The sequence below is a fragment of the Hevea brasiliensis genome, chromosome 2 (assembly GCF_030052815.1).
Source record: "Hevea brasiliensis isolate MT/VB/25A 57/8 chromosome 2, ASM3005281v1, whole genome shotgun sequence".
NCBI classification, from domain to species: Eukaryota; Viridiplantae; Streptophyta; class Magnoliopsida; order Malpighiales; family Euphorbiaceae; genus Hevea; species Hevea brasiliensis.
This window is the reverse complement of record NC_079494.1, coordinates 107,522,209-107,539,577: the sequence shown is the minus strand read 5'-3', so window position 1 is coordinate 107,539,577 and position 17,369 is coordinate 107,522,209. Positions and strand designations below refer to the sequence as shown.

The 17,369-nt window shown below is 35.0% G+C and overlaps 1 protein-coding gene across 9 annotated transcripts; it reads right to left on the bottom strand.

The window, feature by feature from the left end:
- Positions 1–5,946: 5,946 nt before the first annotated feature.
- On the bottom strand, positions 5,947–16,770 carry LOC110645188 (paired amphipathic helix protein Sin3-like 4). Of its 9 annotated transcripts, none has more exons than XM_021798244.2 (24): positions 16,574–16,770; positions 16,098–16,267; positions 15,323–15,511; positions 15,031–15,217; positions 14,842–14,940; positions 14,538–14,705; positions 14,123–14,456; positions 13,038–13,174; positions 12,434–12,509; positions 12,320–12,349; positions 11,552–11,838; positions 11,305–11,459; positions 10,877–11,004; positions 10,460–10,714; positions 9,496–10,170; positions 9,260–9,351; positions 8,281–8,919; positions 8,063–8,163; positions 7,852–7,990; positions 7,585–7,737; positions 7,326–7,489; positions 7,156–7,255; positions 6,832–7,006; positions 5,947–6,210 (listed from the first exon to the last, which is right to left on the bottom strand). In XM_021798244.2, the coding sequence occupies exons 2-23, from the start codon at positions 16,169–16,171 to the stop codon at positions 6,863–6,865; spliced, it is 4,326 nt and encodes a 1,441-aa protein (XP_021653936.2). In that variant the 5' UTR covers positions 16,172–16,267; positions 16,574–16,770; the 3' UTR covers positions 5,947–6,210; positions 6,832–6,862. The 9 variants fall into 9 exon arrangements, with proteins under 9 accessions (XP_021653936.2, XP_021653940.2, XP_021653942.2 ...); XM_021798248.2 differs by having other exon boundaries at positions 5,947–6,193; XM_021798250.2 differs by having other exon boundaries at positions 14,195–14,456.
- Between the last annotated feature and the right edge of the window lie 599 nt (positions 16,771–17,369).

Below are 17,369 nucleotides of genomic sequence, written 5' to 3'. Positions count from 1 at the left end.
GAGTAAGGGGGCATGCATTTATTCATTTCAGGAGTTGCATAAGGAAACTGCTTTAGTCAGCCTCACTTATGGGTTTGATCTTTAAAATTGCAACGATTTGTTTGCAGAGGCTGCATGAATCTATGCCCAAGCTCAATACAATCGTCTCTCTGCTTAAAATATTCTGCTAAGGTTCGGCGGCGTTAGCCCTGAATTTGAATCGGGCTTGGTCGTATTTCTCCCCTTCCGGAAGAGGTTTCTGAAGCTTGGTTGCTGAAAAAAACCAAGAGTCCAAGACTGCCCTTAAATTAGGCAGGCTCAGGCTGGGACCTGATCAACAGAGCAACTAAAAGCCAAACATGGCAATTAATTTGGTTTGGGCTGGACAGGAGCCCAAAGTCTGATTGCCATTCTTTCTATTGCTCAATGATTTCATCTTACTAAACTTATGCGGTTGATATATAGGAATAAAAATTTGGTTAAAATTATCATAATTCATTTTAACAGTGATTTATTTTTATTATTAATTCATGTATGTATGTATTTTATTTATTGACAAAATAAAAGAAGAAGGGATATAAATATTCTGTTAGTTTTATGAGTCAGACATATTTAGGGACTAATCCTTTGAGATTTTACCTCAAATGTGGAGTGTGTATGTGATTTATATAGAACAAAATTTTATTAAAATTATCATAATTTTAACAACTCTGCCTAAGTAGTTTGCGCTTAGCTGGTCCCAAGCTTGGATAAAGGAGGAGGATTGCGGTAGGTGACAATCAGCGTAAAAATTTCGTCACACCTTATGATATGGATTCAAATGATATAAACGTTGGGACGTCCTCTACTAACGACGCGCTATATCGGAGCTCGGGTATAGTGAGAAATATGCAAGGGTGTAGGGCATTTACCGAAAGTGACGCGCCATGCCGGCGCTCGGGTGTGGTGTTAAGTGAGCAAGGGTTCCCACATCATGGACGAGTGTGGGTAAATAAGTTAGTCTATAGAACAGATAGTAGAACAGATAGTAAAACAAACTATAAGATAGACATAGAAAATAATAGAAGATATCATAGAAGGAGACCAATTAGGAAGGAGTAGGATAGGAGGAGGATCAGGGTTGGTACTTGGAATGTTGGATCACTTACAGGAAAATTAATGGAGCTTGTGGATACCTTGGAAAGGAGAACGGTGAATATTGCTTACATTCAGGAGACTAAATGGGTAGGAGAGAAAAGTAAGGAAGTGGGTAATTCAGGGTACAAACTGTGGTTTATCAGAAAGGAGAGAAACAAGAATGGAGTGGGCATAATCATAGACAGGATATTGAAAGACGCAGTAATAGCTGTGAAAAGAGTAGAGATAGAATTATATTAGTAAAGCTAGTACTAGAAGGAGAAACAATAAATATTGTTAGTGCTTATGTCCCACAAATAGGACTAGACAGTGAGAGTAAACAAAAGTTTTGAGAAGATATGAATGATTTAATACAAAGTATACCGAATAAAGAGAATGTTTTCATTGATGAAGATTTGAATGGACATACAGGAAGTGATAAACAAGGTTATAAGAATGTTCATGGAGGTTTTGATTTTGGCAGTCGAAATGAGGAGGGAAAAAGCATCCTGGATTTTGCTATGGCATGCAACCTAATACTAGCAAATACCTACTTTATAAAAAGAGAGTCACATTTAGTGACTTTTAAAAATGGATAACATAAAAGCCAAATCGACTTACTCTTAACCAGGAAGACAAATAGAGCTCTATGCAAGGATTGTAAGGTCAATCCAGGAGAGGCTTTAACAAGTCAACATCGGTTGGTGGTCTTGGATGTCAAGTTTAGTAACAATTCAAGTAAGGTCAGAAGAAATAGTATAGCTCAAACAAAGTGGTGGGAGTTCAAAGGAGTAAAGCAAGTGAAGTTCAAAAATGAGCTTTTCGGGTCCGAAGTATGGAAGCTGGGTATGGAGGCCAATGATATGTGGATATAGATGGCGTCAAAGATTAGAGAAGTAGCTAGAAAAGTACTTGGAGAGTCTAAAGAATATGGACCACCCTCAAAAGAGAGATAGTGGTAGAATGAGAAAGTACAAAAGGCAGTGAAGAGAAATAGAGAATGGTATAAGAAATTACCTAAATATGATAATAATAAGGCATATGAACAGTACAAGATAGCAAAGAAAGAGGCAAAAAAGGCACTTAGTCAAGCAAGAGCACAAGCCTTTGAAAAGTTATATGAGAAACTTGGAACTAAAGAAGGAGAGAAAGATATTTATAGATTAGCAAGGAGGAGAGAAAGGAAATGTCAAGATCTTAATCAAATTAGGTGCATTAAGGATAAAGAAGGAAAAGTGTTGGTGAAAGATGAGGACATTAAAGAAAGATAGAGAAATTATTTTAATGATCTCTTTAATAATAGTCAAAATGGTAATAGCGTAAATATAGACTATAGAACAATAGAAAAAAATTTGAATTATACTAGAAAGATTAGATATTTAAAAGTAAAGGAAGTACTTAAGAGAATGAAAGTGGATAAAGCCTGTGGATCTGATGAAATACCAATTGAAGGGTGAAAGTGTTTGGGAGATATGGGAGTGGCATGGTTAACTAAATTATTTAATAAGATTCTAAACTCAAAGAAAATGCTTGATGAATGGAGGAGGAGTATTTTAGTATCTATTTTTAAAAATAAGGGAGGCATACTATCAAGTTGTAGGAGAGAGTTGTGGAGCATCGACTACGTCATGATACTTCTATCTCTCCCAATCAATTTGGTTTCATGCCCGGTCGTTCAACTATGGAAACGATCTTTCTCATTAGAAGCTTGATGAAGAAATATAGAGATGTGAAGAAAGATCTATACATGGTTTTTATTGATTTAGATAAGGTTTATGATAGTGTTCCAAGAGATATCTTATAGAATGTGTTAGAACAAAAGAGGGTATCTATTAGGTACATATAAGTGTTGAAAGATATGTATGAAGGAGCAACTACTATTGTGCGCACAGTGGAAGGGGACACAAGAGATTTTCCGATCTCAATTGGATTACACCAAGGATCAGCCATAAGCCCTTACCTTTTTATATTAGTTTTAGATGAATTGACGAAACATATATAAGATAGTATTTCTTGGTGCATGATGTTTGCGGATGATATTATTCTGATAAATGAGACACGAGAAGGAGTCAATAGAAAGCTAAAGCTTTGAAGAAGTACTCTAGAGTCAAAAGGTTTTAAGTTAAGTAGAACGAAGACAGAATACATGGATTGCAAGTTCAGTGAAGGCCAAACTGGTAATAGGGAAGGAGTTAGTTTGAATGGAGTGGTACTGTCCCAAAGTAATTACTTTAAATATCTAGGCTCAGTCCTTCAAATAGATGGGGGATGTGAGGAGGATGTTAGTCATAGGATTAAAGTTGGATTGTTGAAGTAGATACGTGCCACAGGAATTTTATGTGATCGTAAGATTCTCAATAAGTTGAAAGGAAAATTTTACCATACAGCCATACGACCGGCTATGTTATATGGTAGTGAGTGTTGGGCACTGAAAGGGTCGTATGCGTCTAAGATAAGAGTTGCAGAGATGAGAATGTCCGTCTCTTTTAAGAGATTTGGCTTCTCAACTATCAGCAAATTCTAGCAAATATAAAACAACCTTAAAATCTTATAAGGATTAATGTTTAAATATGTTTTTCTAAAAATTATCCTTTTGAATAACATTGAAAAAATTAATTTTGTTTATAATTAAGCCATGTTAAATTTAATTTTTGAAATCTCTCTTTTAATTAATATAACTTGTTGGCCACTTGCAAACCCTTTTTTTTTTCTTTTCGCATGGTCGATATATTCATAATTCTATACAATATATAAAAGCGGAAGCAACAAAAATAAGCGTATAGGAATAGTGATTTGTGTTTCAGTTGTCCTTTTTACCCCTCGCTTATACGCTTCATCCTTGGCGTGTTTCCATTTTTACCCTTTTTTAGCCCACTTTCTTCCTTCCACCGTCCTACATTTTTGAGTGACGAAGCTAAGTTCTGTGGCTTTGAGTATTCTCGCTTATCATCGTTGTTCCCTTTTTTATATCATGATATACTTGAATTCAAATGATCCTATATTTTAAATCACACCATAATTTCTCTTAATGGACTTTCTATATATTTTTTTTTTCTTTTGTTTTTCTATTTACAATTTAAGTTAGGTTTGTTCCATAATTTTTAAAATCAACTTAGGAATCCATATATATCCTTATTTGTATGTACAATTTAGCTTTTAGGGTTTTTTTTTTCCCTCTTTCTGCCGGATTTTGCGGTGCCCCCTACCCCTCAAGGGCAGGGGACGACTCCTTAGCCCCCTGCCCGAAAGTGGGTTAGCACCTCCCCGCATCTGGGTGATTTGTACATGTTTGTTTTGTGTTGTTCCTTATAGTACAGATTGGTGGTTTATAGAGAGGGTTAAGGTTAAGGATTTGCTATTTGGTGGTTCTGTATTGTTTTTTTGTTGCTCTTTGGTGCAGTGCTTCACATATGAGATGTAGGAGAAGGGTTTATTCTCAGGGTCCTTCTATTGACACCCTTGGTGTTTTTCCGACCTTAAAGCTAAATGAGAATGAGAGGCTGGGAGCTCTGAATCTCTTCTCCTTAAAGCGTTGAAGGGAAAGGTTGCTGCAACATCCGGAGATTGGGCTTCTCTTGCTATGATGGGTCTTCTTTTTGGCTCAATCCTTGCCATGTATGACTGCCAAAAGGAAGGTTTCCCTGTTTCTTGCTCCAGTTGGGTGTTTGCTTTAACATCCTTGGCCGGTTCTTGGATCTTCTCTGTTGGTTTTTCTAGCTTGTTTCGTCGTACACCTTGGATTAGAGCTTCTTTTGGGGGTTCTCTTTCAAGCGTTACAGCCGTGTTTAGTCCCCTTAGTGCCTCAGTTTTTCATCGTCGCCCATCGATGGTTGCCTTGTGGCTCGATCTAGGAGAAGACAAGCTCCTCCTTTGTTCGGCCTACGGCGTGATGTGGTTCTCTACCGAGTCTTCTGAGTAAAGTCCAAAGACACAGCCTCGAGGTTTTCTTGCTTCTAGACTTGGGTTTTTGTTTGTTCTATGTAATGATTTAAATGCCCCTGTTGTAATGGGCCTACAAGGCCTTTTTTTCTTAAATGAAATCATCTAACTTTGATAAAAAGAAAAATTATCATTCAAAATTAATTTTAAGATTGTGATAACAATTTATTAATTTAATAATTCATTTTAACTTTATATATATTCATATTTTCCTTTATATTTCGATTTTATTTTCTATATCATATCGATATACAAATTTAACAATTTTTTTTTGTTGATTTTTGTTATTCAACCTACTATAAAATAAGCTTGAACATTAAAAAAAAATTAAACATTTAGGAGCATTTTTAATTTTATTCAAAGTTTATAATTTTATTAATTTAACCATCAAATTTTGACATTAATTTTAATTTTAGTGATCGAGTCATTTATACCCAAAATTGCTTCAAGTTGAAATACTGTTCTAATAATCAATATGAATCTCATTAATAAAATTTAAACTTTTTAGATAATCAATATATATATATATATATATATATATATATATATATATATATATATATATATATATATATATTAAATAACTTAATTATTAAATTAAAATAAATATTAAATATTAATAATCAAATTAATTAAATTATTTTTTGTTGTTAAAATTAAAAATGCATACAAAGAAATTAGACCTATAAAATTTATAATTTTTTAAAAAACCAAAGCAAAGTGAGGGCAACAGCTAGAATCATCCCTGTTTTGAACAAAAATATTTTCCCCGTTCACTGCTTTCAAATATCAATTCCTATTTACCAATGAGAGAGATTTGATGAGGGAAAGAGACATAATTACCAATCACTACACAACACGTGATTGCAAATGTGGAAACACCTGAAATGTAATTGCTGAGTGATCTAAAGATTATAAAAATATTGATGAATGGAATGAACATATATATCTCAGGTATTACATCAAGTCATCTCTATTTACATGATTGTGCCTCAAAAAGGCCACAAAACTAACACTATACTACAATCTTGCGACCCATATCTGCTTCCCTGTTGATTCTTTATTTGACTTGGTGAGTTACAACTATGTGAATACATGGCATAATTTCAGTTGCGGCGCCATCAATTCCGATTGGTCACGTAATGTCTCCGACGAGCATCTGTAAAACAAATACATCTGACATCACAAAAATCAGATTCATTGTTTTCTTCTCCTTTGCTTAAATGGTAAAAAAATGAACATGTTAAATAATCCAATAAAAAGACGGATCCACATACTGGCTTTAGCAAGACACTAATAGAAGAATGAAATCAAATTTAAACAGTGATAGAAGTTGACTTTTCACTGAGCACATGCTACGCGTCATGGGCAGAACTAGAAATTAATCTTGGGGAATAAATATTAAAAATAAACTAAATAAAATCTTGATAAAAATGTAGGGATTAAAGTAAAAATATAAAATGTTAAGAGATTTAAATTAAATAATATGAGAATATGAAAAAAAATTTACATAGAAGTGCAAAGGCCAAAACAAAATATAAAAATATTGGCGGGCCAAATGGCAATTTTATAAACAAATACACCAAATTTTATAGGCAAAATTTTAGTAAGGGCAAGCAGTTTTTTTTTTTTTTTTTTTGAAAAAATCATTAAAATTATGGATAATATTATAATTTTGACACTTTTTTGGGGCGTAGTTCTGCCCCTGTTAACGCGCGCGCATGAGCGTAGATGGGAATTTGAGCACCAGTAATGACAAAGCAAATTCCAATTCAGTATCAAAGGACCAGCACACACCATATCCACCTCAGGGTCACAGAAAAGGATCTTATGAGCTAGATAGCCATCTGTGAAACTGCTGTACTCTTTTTGAAATATTTGCCTGGTCATGGCATGAACTGCTCTGTTGCAAAGTTTTCCTTCTCCTTTTGGTTTGGAACAAAAAATCTTCCGTATCTAAAACGTAGGATACCTATCATGTACAAACCACCAATAGATTAACAGAAGAATACAACTCCTCAAGCATAAGATATGTTTCATGCTTCACTTAATTGGTAAATACATATCCTGTCATATCTACTGAGAATGCAAAACTAAACGGTAAATTTTATCAAGGCATACTTTGGAGGAATTGCATGCAATCTTGCACTCTAGACCATTAAAAACTTGAAATCCTTCTGTAGCCTTGCATTCATCATGACTCGCACATCTGTTTTTATTCCTGTAAAGCAGGGATATTAGCCTTATAAATGAAGAAATTAGACAAACTTTTCCCCATCGTATGTACGGACCTTTTCAGGAATATCCCAGGCTTCTCTTTCTTGTCAGGAACAATGGAGAGGAACTCATTATGCAGATAAGCTCCAAAATTAGGATCCATGGAGACAGCAGTCACTTCAGGCTTATCATGTCCAAAGTCCATTAGCTGAATAGACAAACGGGTTGGTGAGGAAGACTGCAGTGAAAACATGTTACAATATCAGCATCATTAACAATTTCATATTTTAACTTGCATAGACATTCTATCAAGCTAAACCAATAGATACCTACACATTCTATACGATATATGTTCTCATCATGGAGAAGAACACGGGCATTTTCATGATAAACCACATCAACAAATCTTCCAGGTTTTCTTGATTTTTCATAGGAGTATAGTTGAAGCAGCTTGTTGTCCATCTCATCAGTTGCCACTGTTTGAAGCTGAGGATAAAATTCCATGAAGAAGAATGCTTAGGGAAATAAAAGAGAAGGAACAGAAGTTAGAAAATTGGAGAAAACAAAATAGTATCAGAACAGAAATCTCCAGCATTTAACCTGTTTAACAAGCTTATATATCAACTTGTCCAATGTGAATAGAACATATGATTGGGTTCCAATAATAGCTCGGCAATCATCCTCAAATTTCGTATTATCAGAAGAACCATCAAGTAAGTTGTAAAGAGCACTCATAAACCTGTAACAACAGACTCAATTTAATATGAATATCACGTCAACCAAATACCAAAAACTTACAAAAATAGAGTACCTGGCATATAGGTCAGTTGAACTTGTATCATTTGAAGCTCTCCATTTCCTTTCAGCAGATGATGAATTAATTTTTGCTGATTGTATTCTCTCATACAATGTCTGACAAATTAGGAAGCAGGGGATGTTATGTTAATGAAAGCAATCACATAATTAACTCAGAAAGCTTATCTAAAGCCAAAATTCTAAACAGAACTTAAGAAATATAAAGGGTGTTACTTGGTGAAGCCTAAAAAGCACATAGAAAGAATCACTTCCATAGAAAACCCGAGAATCCTTTTCTTTGTCGTGTAATGCTGGAGGGACATGCTTTGCTAAAGGCTTCACATTTAGAAGAAAACGCTCTGAAAATGGCAACATTGTTCCATCTCCTTCAACATCATGGGCATCAGCCATCCCTTCAGCTTCACCTTCACTTTCAGCTTTATTATCATGCTCATCATGCTCTCCATCTTCCTCTCGAGAGCAATCTTCACCATCACCAGATTCACTTCCAGATACACCAGCATTCTCAGAGGCATTCTCACTATCCTCTGATGACCTTTGAGCACTTTCATCACCTTCATCATCAGCATCAGCATCATTTTCTACTCCTGCCGCCCCACATGTTTCTTCTTCTCCATGTCTTGTTTGGTACTGCCTACTTACAGCACTTTCCTTTGCCTTATGCACAGCCTCTAAACCACCTTCTCCATAAGCTGCAAAATTATCCTCCTCAAAATCCCCATTTGGAGATAATTCACCTTCTTCTCTTTCAATTTTAAATTGTGCAGCAGATTCACCATTACATCTGTGATTTCTGACACCTTCTGTTGTCAACCCATTTGTGGATGCAGTTGGTCTTGAAAATTCACCACCCTGCTAGATCAATAACAAACACAGTCATCTATAACTGTAAATTGAATGCGTAACCTCTCCCTTAATTATTTTTGTCAATAACCCCAAGACAAATCAAGCTGTCAATCAGAGAGTATTATTCTGTATTTTGTATGTCAATTTCAATGCCAGGAACAGATGCCTGCAAGTTAACGATCAGAACTTAAAACGGTATGACTTGGTAACCAATTTGGCTTAAAACCTAGTCACATGACACCAAGTTTAATGCTTTCAAATTGCCTTGACTATCAGATGAATTGCCCATTAAAAGCAATGCTCAGTTTGAGTGACCAATACAAACTCATGCATGGAATAACCATACCTCTGCTGAAGGCAAAATTTCATTGCTTGAACCTAATCCAAGCCCACCATTAAGGGTACCATTACTTGGTCTTGTAGGAGGAACACCAAGCCCTTGCAACAAACAGTTGTCTCAGAAATCTAGCTATCATTTTGTGAAGGGAAACATAATCAAAGCAACAACTAGCAATTGCAGCTAAGAATTCAGGACCTAGGAAATAAATACAAGTTACATTATGTTGAAAGCATTTTTCAAACCTGTTTCTATGTTAGTTCGTCCATTACTTAACTCTGCTCCAGTGGCAAGTGACGTGTTTGAATTGACTAATCGTTCATTGGAAGTAGCTTGTTTGCCAACTACTGATGTTTCATCAGCTGAGGCTGTATTAATCTGCATCTTATCATGTTGAACAGTACTGCAAGAGGTATCACTCTTGCGAGCTATATGATCTGCATCTGGAGAACCATTTTCTTTAACCCCATTATCTCCATTTAGCAACCAAGCCTTACAAGAACTTGATTGTTCAGGTGGGATACTTTCATCTCCATTTCTTGAAGGATTTGAATGCTTGTTGATGACTGTACCACCACCACCACTAGGGCTGCCTTCACTATCTCCACTTTTGGAAGAATGATTCTTTGCCTTCACAAAATCTTCAGTGTCTTCAGCACCATGAGGCCGAGTGGGAACACCAAGCATGGGTTCCAAGAAAGTTGTCCAAATCTTCATCACTTTGTCCAACTGTTCAGTTGTACAAACTTCTCCACAAGAGTATTTGATGAGCTGATATAAATCCTCATGAATGTCAGCATCTGGGTACTCAAATTCCAAATTAGGTATGATAGGTCTTCTGTTTCCAGCAGCAAAAGCAAGAAGCACATCATCTTCTTTGCGCTTCTTCTCGCTAATTTCTTTGATCTCTGCCAATAAGGCTGCCAAACACATGGCGTATTATCATGGTCAACTAATGAATCTATCATACAAATGGCAGTGAGAAAGGAAATAACAGCAGCAACTAGAAAAGGATAGAAAATTAACTTATAAAACTTACAAGATCCAACTTAATAGGTTATTATTTAAGATGACCTTATCTTTAACTTTATTTGGTATGATAGATTGTATAAGATGATAACAATCATCCACCACAGTTCTCAAGGAGCCAAAGATGCCAAATTAATACTGTATTATGTTACGTGCAAATATTATCGCGTGATAGATTACCTTTTGTGCTCAAGCTCTTTGTGTCCTGTTGCTTGAAATAGAAACTACGATGATCAAGGGACTTGTGATAGTTCTTGGAATAAATTTCAGCCCAAACTTTGTTGAAATCAGCACGACACCTTGCCCACTCTTCTTGTTTCTGCTTCAAACGAGTTAATATGACTGGCAAAGCAAGAGAAGTGTTCTTCCTTAATACATCCATCACGTCAAGCCCATGATCACCATACAAACGTTCAATACACCTCAGATTCAAAGCTACAATAGGAGAAAAGAAAACCATCAGGAAAAAAGTTGTGTGCATGAGAGAGAGAGAGAGAGAGAGAGAGAGAGAGAGAGAGAGAAGGAAAGCAGCCAACAAATAATTATGACAAAAAACAATGAATTAATTTTTATCAAATATTAATCAGCTTATATAACCTGTTAAGTGCTCCTCAAAATGAATTGGACTCTCTGTTGTTATTGTATTGTTGTTGATCTTTTCTAATAATTCTTCTACACGCTTGGTTGTTACATTAACAGATTCCAACAACATATCCAGCTCAAACCTGACAACAAATCAACAACGATAAAGAACATCAAATGATTGCCAAAAACAACAAAATCAGCTAAAGCGACAACTTCCATGAAGAAGAAAAATAAAGGAGGGAAATACTGCCATCTTAACTTCCTACATGCAGAATAGCCAAGAGACTACATCTCAGACTTTGAAATCAACCAAAACAGTTACACTATAAAGTAAGAACCAGCATGTTAATAAGCAAATTGCTAGATAGAAAATATATGTGTGCGCGCGTGCCAAAACATTACAAAAAACGTTTGAAATCAACATAAATCTCAGGCCCAACCTGTCATCTTCACATCGAAACAGGCTTTCTTCATACTGGTTTTTGCGCATGTGTTTAAAAGAGTAATCTTCACTTCCTGAAGTGACAGATACCCAATGATCGTTCAGTACTTCAGCACCAAGTTCTGTCCTCTGACTTGCTGATTGTATGGGATACTGCAAAAGATGTTGAGAAAATTTAATGGAAGTTCAGGAATCTCCTTAGAAAAATATATCTAAAAGTAAAGGGCAAATGAAAAGTTACATACATTCTTTGGCAGAAGTCGATAACTGGGAGTGCAGCGCTCACAATTAGATAGGTCAAGTTCATTAATTGGCTTCAAGAACTTATCCTTGCTGGAAAATAAAGACATCTTGTGACCCCCTGAATCTTTATTATTGCTAAAGGCTACATTTTTGTCAAGTCTATCCCTTTCCCGTGTTTCACGTTCTCTTTCTTTAACCGCATCTTCCCTCTCGCGATCCCGATCCCGATCCCTATCCCTGTCCTCTAGCTTCACAGGTCTGGGCAAATTACTTTCATTCCACGAGGATTCTGGAATAAGAAGTTGAAAGCATTAAACCTTGCCAGAAATAAACAAAGGTTACTTGAAAACCAAATCATTCCAGAACAAATTATGTGCAGATCAGGCAAACTATAATTCATATTGCAATATTAGGTATAATATGCATGACGTATCATCAAATATATTATTCATTATGAAGCATGAACCATGTCCATCATCTGGCTTAATTCTAGGAATAATTCACTTTACTACTCAAAATCAAAAAATGAATTAACTTCATTGGTCTGGAAAACCCGAACATGAAACAAACAAGATTGTACAATAGATTCAAATCAACCAACCAATTGAGGTTGTTTCAGTTTGGCACAAAGTTTGGCTTACAACCCACGAAAAATAATACATTCATCAAAGTTTAAGTCAGTATGTAACAAATGATCTATTAGAGTAGCAATGCCATCTCAAAAGAAACAGAAACACACACACACACACACACGAGAATATTTTACTTACTTTTACTCACAACACCAGCTAGCAGACCTTCTGCACAACAGATCAATTACTTAGCATCAGTGATGCCAGATTTCCTAAGTAAGTAAGTTGATGCATTTGTTTTAAAAAAGTTACCATTCTTCTCACAACGTGCCAAAAATTCATTGAAGCCATCCATAAGATCAGAGTATTTTCCAAGTAAATCACCCACCTGATTCAGACAAAAGTATCCGTGTATTACCAACTCTGTTACAGCAACTACCACTCCACAAGGGGATAAGCATGATAGGAGGTTGACAATACTATTTTGCATGTAAAAGTAAATTCAAGTTGATATTGTCAAATTCAACAATCACAGACTTGCCAAGTTAGACACCAAACAAGGTGAACTTAAACTTGGTCAAAATATGGCTGCCACTAATGATCCTTAAAGTGTCATGCAGAAATTAAATGAACAGAAAAGGACTGTCCTAGATTCATCCGAACATTCAAACTTTATTTTAACTAAATTTTACTTTTTAGTATTTCTGTTCAAAAAAGCCCAAAAATGCAACAAGTACATGAGATGGACCTTTCAAAAATACAGTTTAAATGTCAAGCAGATCATGCGCTATTCGCAAAAACCATATCTACCATTTTGTATTATAAAAGGAAAAGGAGAAATCAGCAAATCTTCTTTTTTATTTATTTATTTAATTTAGTAGGTACAAGGCAATCAGTAAATCAGTATTACACATACCAAAGATTGCAATTCAGATCTTGTGATTATTTCTCTGGTATATAGGTGAAGACACCTCAAAAATCCCTGGTAATCATCAGGATTACACAACTTTTCCTTCACTTTCTCACAGAAAGCAAGCTCTTGGCTTAATGCATCTGCCATGACAAGAAACATAACAATAAAGTAAAATATAAAAGGAAGAATACACAACTGAAATACAAAAGAAGTCAACTAAAAAGGAACACCTGTGATGATAATGAACATAAATAAAGGGTTAAAAAAATGAAGACAAGAAAACACCAGCAGCTATGAAAATAATGAACAAAAAGGTCACAATGAGCAAAAAAAAAAATAAAGAAGAGAGATATGGCACAAACTATTTCAGATACAATAAGGCCAACAGAAAATTCATTAAGCACACCGACAGTTATTTAAAAGCTATGGTAATGATAGTACAAGTTTTGAACAGTTTATAAATAAGCAAGATAAAACAGCAAAAAAGTTTAATAGTGTGTTGACACTGTGCAGATGCGGATGATGATGCAATGTTTGCGTTCATCAACACATGAACAAGAAGATGCAGCCATGTCAACAGCACTCCAATTTTTAAAGAAAAGGGTGACTTTCAAAATTTTCAAAAGAGTCATTTCTTTGATCAGAACAGTCAAGAGCTCAAAACAATATAAGGCTTCCATTTATTATATATCTCTGTACAGATACGTCAACTTGAAACGAATGTGCTAGATTCAAAATGACAGCATCGTTAAATTACCACTGCACAAACAGCCAAAGGACATAAACTTTAATTTCATGCACAAATATAACCTTAGAAATAGGAAAACGAAAATTCAAATATGCATATAGAAGTCAAATATACATAATATGATACAATCTAAAATTGTTAAAACCAATAACAAAGAGCTGTAAGTCCTCATGCAATCATAATTTGAAGTGGCAATGCAAATATCAATAACTGCAATCCGTAGTGACCCCCATTTCTTTTCTAAGTGAAGACAAGAAAACATATTTCCATAACTCTTTTATTTTCTTGACATTAAAAAAAAAAAGTGTATAAAGCAACACAAACACAATAGATAACTCACTTTTCACAGCATTTTTATCATCATGAGTGGAAGAAACAGGATGCATTTCAAAGTTTTCATCAGCATCCCCACCTTGATGTTCAGCAGCTGAATCTTCAACTCTACGAGCAGATTTCCGTTTGTGGGGAAACCGTTGCATGAATTCTTGACTACCATCATGCTCATAATCTCTATCTTCCCGATCTCTCCTATCTCGATCTTCTCTCCTCTCCTTTTCTTTTTCACCACGCCTTCGTTGCTCTTTGTCCAATCTTATTAGAGATATATCATGGTCTGGATCAGGACGGTCAACACTGAAGTCACGATCAGCATGGGAAACAGCAGTCCTTTCTTTCTGGAAGGTGATAAAGAGAATTAAACGTTAGAGCTTGTTGATCAATTGAAATCAAAAGAAATGATCAAAGAAAGGAGAGACCTTGTCAACATGCATTTGGCGCATTGTGGGCATAGCAGAGCTCCTATCATGAAGAATGGAATTCCTAACAGATGGAGGATAGTAAGCTGAGACTGTAGCTGAAGAATCAGGTAGAAAATGAGTAAACTCCACTAGCAGATCATTATGGTCTTGAAAAAGCATAGCAACCTGGAATGGAAAGAAATTTAATTAATGATAACAATGTGAAAAATTTTAAACATCCTGTGACAGTTAAATATAAAAAATAATGGAGTGCCTTAACAGAAAAAAGAAAAAACAGAGACAGGAAAATAAGATTGTATACCTCTTGGTAGACTTCAGTGATGGATTTATTTTCTTTTCTGTACATGTTCAAAATGTCTAAAAATGATTTGTAAACATGATCATCACCTTGAAACCTTGTCTGCATAACACAATACACAAGGCTAAAATTCTTGAAACCAAACCTATAATCTCCAGTCATTAAGACATGGTTATGAAACAAAATTCCTACCTTAATTTTGTTCACAAAGTTAATTGCTTCTTCAAATTCAACAGGCTTCTTCTGTGGAGGCTGTTCGTCCTCTAAAGGGAGGGTGATCTCATATCCCTTAGGCAAAAAGGTATTGAAACCTAAAATTAGGTCACGATGCCCTTTAAATAACTCCTTCACCCTTGCTATGACACCAGCCGTGTCAATTCTACAACCAACAAAACATAGTAAACAAATTAAAACAATAAACAATAACCTTTTAAAACAATAGGGGAAAAATGATCAAGCACTATATGGCATATCATGATTAAACCTTTGAGCTTTGAAATCCTTCATGACCTCGAGAAAGTCATCATATTTTTCTCTTTTGTCTTGAAATATGTCCTTCACAGCCTTGAGATAAGCCAAGGCATCGTTTGTAGTAAGTTTCTGTGCACCTCCACCTCCTCCTCCTCCACCACCACTAGCTGCTGCTCCTCCCATCATCTGGGGTTGCCCCGAACTTCATTGCACAAAGATTTAAACATAACGAGTAAACGAATAAATTTGCAAGATCCAAAACATACTCAGTAGATCATGAACCAAATTCAACTAAAAGTTCATCCCATACTATATCAACCTCATACAAAGACATTATTGAATTGATGTGCATACCAAAAGAACAGTTACTAGAATAGTTTCTATTTTAGGTTCCATTCACATCCACAGACAAAATAAAACTCCTAACCAGAATTAAGCAAGAAAACCCCAGACAAAAACTAATATTTCTTCGCTGGTCTAACAAATAAGAAAATTCTCAAAGCTTGAGTAATACCCTAAACACTGAACTAGATTTAATATAAAAAATAAAATAAATAAAACTATCATGTTACCAAACAAAAGAACTAACAAATCAAAAGAAATCACCTAAAAATTTTACAGATACTGAGCTTAACCGGAGTCAATACAATTTGCTTCAACAATCAAACACTAAAAGCAATAAATAAAATAACATACAATAAAATGAGAAAATTTAAAAAATAAAAAATAAAAGACAGCACATAGAGATAGTCGCGATAGATAGAAAGAGATAACGAAAAAAGGCTCACGTTTCCCCTCGAGAAGAGACCATGGGCCTCTTAAGTTGAGAACTCATGTAAACATCATCTCTTGACCTCTTCATCTCGTTCTATAACTAACCAAAATCTCTCTCTCTCTCTCTCTCCCTTCAACAACAAATCATCATGCTCTTGAAACTTCAATTAAACCAAAAGAAAACCTACAAGGTAAAAAAAAAGTCACAAATTTAAACAGCAAGCAGATCTAACATAGACAAGCCAAAAACACATAAATCAAAGTAAAAATTCGAACAAGCAGATCACTTGTACAATACAAAGTAATTCGCATTTACTTAAAGAGCAAGCGAAATCGAAACTTGCATACAGAGGCAAACCATAACGCGAAATTTGCACATAGAGAGAGAGAGAGAGATCGTTTACTCGCTGAATTAGCAAAAAGACTTGAAAAATAAAAATAATAAAAACGAGCAAAATGAAACAGAATACAAAGAAATTTTTTAACGAACCTTTCAAGGAGGGAATGGTAATTAAAGGAGGAAGTGGTTTTCTTTTATTTTCTTTTTCTTTTTGCTTTTGTTTTCTTAATTTTGCTGTGTAGAGAGAAACAGAGACAGAGGAAAGGATTGCAAATGCAATGTTGTTTTAGAATGGGAGGATATTATATATGGGTGGGCTTTCTTCTTGTGACATTGAAAAATGAAAACGACTACGACAACAAGAGAAAAAAAGTAGAATAGAAATTGGAGCGTGGAGATAGTAAATTAGACGGCTGTTACCGGTTGCTCTAGCATTGGGTTACCGTCTGTAGCCGGTTGCTTTTAGTCCAATGTGAGTACAAATTAGGGCATGGTTAGGGCTTTTGTTTTAGTTTGGTCATGGGGTGACTCAATCCTTCCTTCAGATTGGGGGATAGTGGAGTGGCAATTTCCGTAATTTTAATCAAAATGGAGGGGTATATGGGGAAGAAATGAAGGGCAGTCAAGTGCTCTTGTATTTAATTTTTTTTTTTTTTTTTTAATTTAGGGTTAGGACAAATTCTGTAGACTTATGGGTTTTCATTTTCGCTGTTGGTTTTTGATTTGTGTGGTTAGTAGTTGTTGGTAATTAGGAGCTCTTTTTTTTTATTGGATAATAAATTTAATTAGGTCATAGGTAATCATAAGAGAGAATTAAAAATTTAATTTATTTTTAGAAAGAAAATTAAAAATTTAATTAGTTGGGGGATTAACATAATCTCAATATATAAATAAAAATAGAAATAAAATTATGAAAAATTACTGATAGCACGTGTTCTTTTTATAT